The sequence below is a fragment of the Phalaenopsis equestris genome, unplaced genomic scaffold (genome assembly GCF_001263595.1).
Source record: "Phalaenopsis equestris unplaced genomic scaffold, ASM126359v1 Scaffold001078, whole genome shotgun sequence".
Taxonomy (NCBI): domain Eukaryota; kingdom Viridiplantae; phylum Streptophyta; class Magnoliopsida; order Asparagales; family Orchidaceae; genus Phalaenopsis; species Phalaenopsis equestris.
The window spans coordinates 72,356-75,456 of record NW_018165517.1 but is presented as its reverse complement, the minus strand read 5'-3'; the positions used below and the strand labels follow the sequence as shown (position 1 = coordinate 75,456).

Sequence of the window (3,101 nt, the reverse complement as noted above, 5' to 3'; positions counted from 1 at the left end):
CGGATTAGATTCTTGGACAGCAGCTGGAAGCAGTGTTAGGTTCTCTATTCTTTCAGCAGTTCTGTTTCGTCTTGTATAGACCCGAAGTTCCTGAGGAGTGGGTTGTGTAGACTGAGGAAGTTGAATAGGAGAAGGTGCGGGTTGTGTAGACTGAGGAGGTTGAATAGAAGATGGAGGATGTTTGAAAGTCGGTGAGGGACCCGTGTCAGTTGGTAAAGGAACACGGGGCTGTTGTTCACTACGACTACTCTCCTCCTGAATGACAGACCATTGGTAGTATAATTGATGCTAAAAAAAGGTGACATCCATAGAATTATAGACCTTTTACGTTGAATGACAATAACACTTGTAGCCTTTCTTGTTGATCAAATAACCTATGAATATGCATTTGACAGATTTTGGGTCTAATTTATTGCGGTGTTGTTTGTGAATATGAACAAAGACGGAGCAACCAAATAGTTTGGTAGGGACAATAGGGGACAACTGAAGAGAGTGTACAGGTATTTGGAAAGGAGCGAAGGAGGACATCAATTGGACTACGGAAACCCAGAATCTGAGAGGGCATCCGATTTATGAGGTAGGCAGCGGTCAATGTTGCCTCGCCCCAACAATATTTAGGGACCGATGTGGTAAACATGAGACAGCGGACTACCTCCAACAAGTGACGATTTTTCCGCTCGGCCACCCCATTTTGTTGGGGAGTATCAACACACGTGCTAAGGTGAATGATGCCATGTTGAGTAAGAAAAGTTCCTAGGAAATCTTTCTACAATAAAATAATTCCTATAATTATGGAATAAACATAAATACCTATAATTAAGGAATTACCCTTTTTATACTATGATTAAATATAACAAGTACTAAATAGAATTAAAATAAATAATAATAAGGTGCGTAATTCCACACATAATGTAAACTACATGCAGTCAATTAGAGTGCATGTAGTCAATAAAGAAAAACAGGTGTTTCCACATGCACCCAAACTTTACAGAGCAAAGAGTTATTCCAAACAAGACATTCGACTTTTTCCTCATTTTCATTAGATTCACAGAAAAAACTGTGCATAAGCACTAGAAGGAACTATATGTGGCAGTCAATATAAGCATTAATAGAAGGAAAAAAAAATCCATAAATGTGCCAAAATATGCAAAGGAATTCAAGCAACGTCCCCTAAAATACATATAAATCTCTTTGAACCATTTGAAGTTTGTCCATGGTAACAAACTAATGCTCACCAACAGATCTGCTAGTCAGAGCAGATTATACAAACATGAATGGCTCACCTTTGAAAGAGACAGAAGACAAGCATGCTTTCTCTATAATCAGTAAAGCTATCCATTTCGCGCTCAACTCTGGTTTTTTCATCCCATCATCACCATCACTGCCAGCTCTGCTGTCATTAAAAAGCGAAAGAAGTTCTTTGACTTTTGAAATTATAGCTCTGCAGGTAGAATCAACTCCTTTATTTGCAATGTCCATTGATTGAGACTTGTGTACTTCTGATAGATCAAAGTCGATTTTCATTGTGTTCTTCTCAACACTTTCCATAGGTAAACTCATCAGCTTAAGAAGAAAACGTACACAAGCTGGGGAATCTAGAAGAGCATCATCTTCAACCTGAATGCAAGACAGAGAAAGGAATTGGAATCACAAGGTTCGCATTATATCTACTTCATAAACCATATTTCCAAGGAAAATCATCAGAAAAGCTTGACAAAGTTGAAGAGAGCAAAACTTGCAAATTTTCAACATGAAAGAAAGTTAACTAGATCCAAAGCAAAAATAATTATCAGTCTGGTTGAAGGAATACCACGTTTGCACATAACTTAACGAGGTAATTCACTCTACCATCTACCTTAAAAAATAAATTAAATAAAAAACATTCAAAGAATAGCATGTCCAGCAATCAAATGAAAATAAAAAAATGTAGTTAAACGCATAGTACCAAAGTTGATGAATCTCCATTAGGAAAATAACTACACCACAAAAATTTATAAAAATATAATACTTCATGAGCTACATATGCATGGGAATGAGAAGGATTCATAAAGCCTACACAAAATGGTGGGGTAAGTCTGTACAAATAAATAGAGGAAGAGTACTCAAAATGCTGTCCTAATAAGTTAGGATAAGATGAGATGGAATGAATTTCACCTCCTAATTGATGTATGATGTCTTAGGATCTAGAATTTTCTAATGCAAATTTACACTAATGTGCAAAATTTCAAGGTAGCTTGAGTAATGAAATAGGTTTTAAGAGTTACTGATTTTTAAGTTAGCACTCTTGATTGTTTTGTGGCTTACATCCATGAAATGGCCTACAAGCGAGACTAACAACCTCCAGAAAGAAGAAAGCTAAAGGAAGGGTTTTACAGGCTTGAGATGACTTCGATGAGGTGGTTGAGGTTACATGACTTCTCAAGAACCCAGAGATAAATGAGTCCATGGAATGTTTTGATAGATTTAAAGTTGACAGGAGGTCAGCGCCACACATATGAGTCAAGATCTTTTTTTTATTTATGGTGACATTTCTTATCCTCCCATGACTTTACAACAACAACAAAGCCTTAATCCCACTACGTGGGGTCGGCTACATGAATCATTTTTCTCCATTCGTCCTATTTAGTGTCATATTTTCATTTAGTTCTAGTAAATTATGATCATTTTTAATACAATAAGCCCAAGTCTTCCTAGGTCTACCTCTGCCTTTCTTAACACTAGTCGAATTTAAAACATCTACTCTCCTAATCGGATCATCTAATGGTCGACGTTTAATATGACCAAACCATCTAAGACGACTTTCTCTAATTTTGTCTGTCACAGGAGCTACACCAACCCTATCACGAATATATTCATTCCGCATTTTGTCTCTAAGTGTAAAGCCACTCATCCACCTAATCATTCTCATCTCGGCAACACTTAACTTATTATTATGCTTCTCTTTTAAAGGCCAACATTCAGCGCCATAGAGCATTGCAGGTCTCACCACCATCTTATAAAATTTTCCTTTCAGCCTTAGCGGTACTTTTCTATCACACAAAAGGCCCGAAGCATTCCTCCACTTCAACCAACCAACTTGAATTCTACTATTAACATCCCCA

At 37.1% G+C, this 3,101-nt stretch overlaps 1 protein-coding gene across 4 annotated transcripts in view; it reads right to left on the bottom strand.

Annotated features, from left to right (window-relative positions):
- Window positions 1-3,101, bottom strand: part of LOC110032988 — a 44,208-nt gene that overhangs the window by 29,447 nt on the left and 11,660 nt on the right. For all 4 annotated transcript variants that reach the window (XM_020736805.1, XM_020736802.1, XM_020736803.1 and 1 more), the window contains one exon: window positions 1,284-1,617. In XM_020736805.1, coding sequence (XP_020592464.1) covers window positions 1,284-1,617 — 334 coding nt within the window. The remainder of the gene's footprint in view (window positions 1-1,283; window positions 1,618-3,101) is intronic.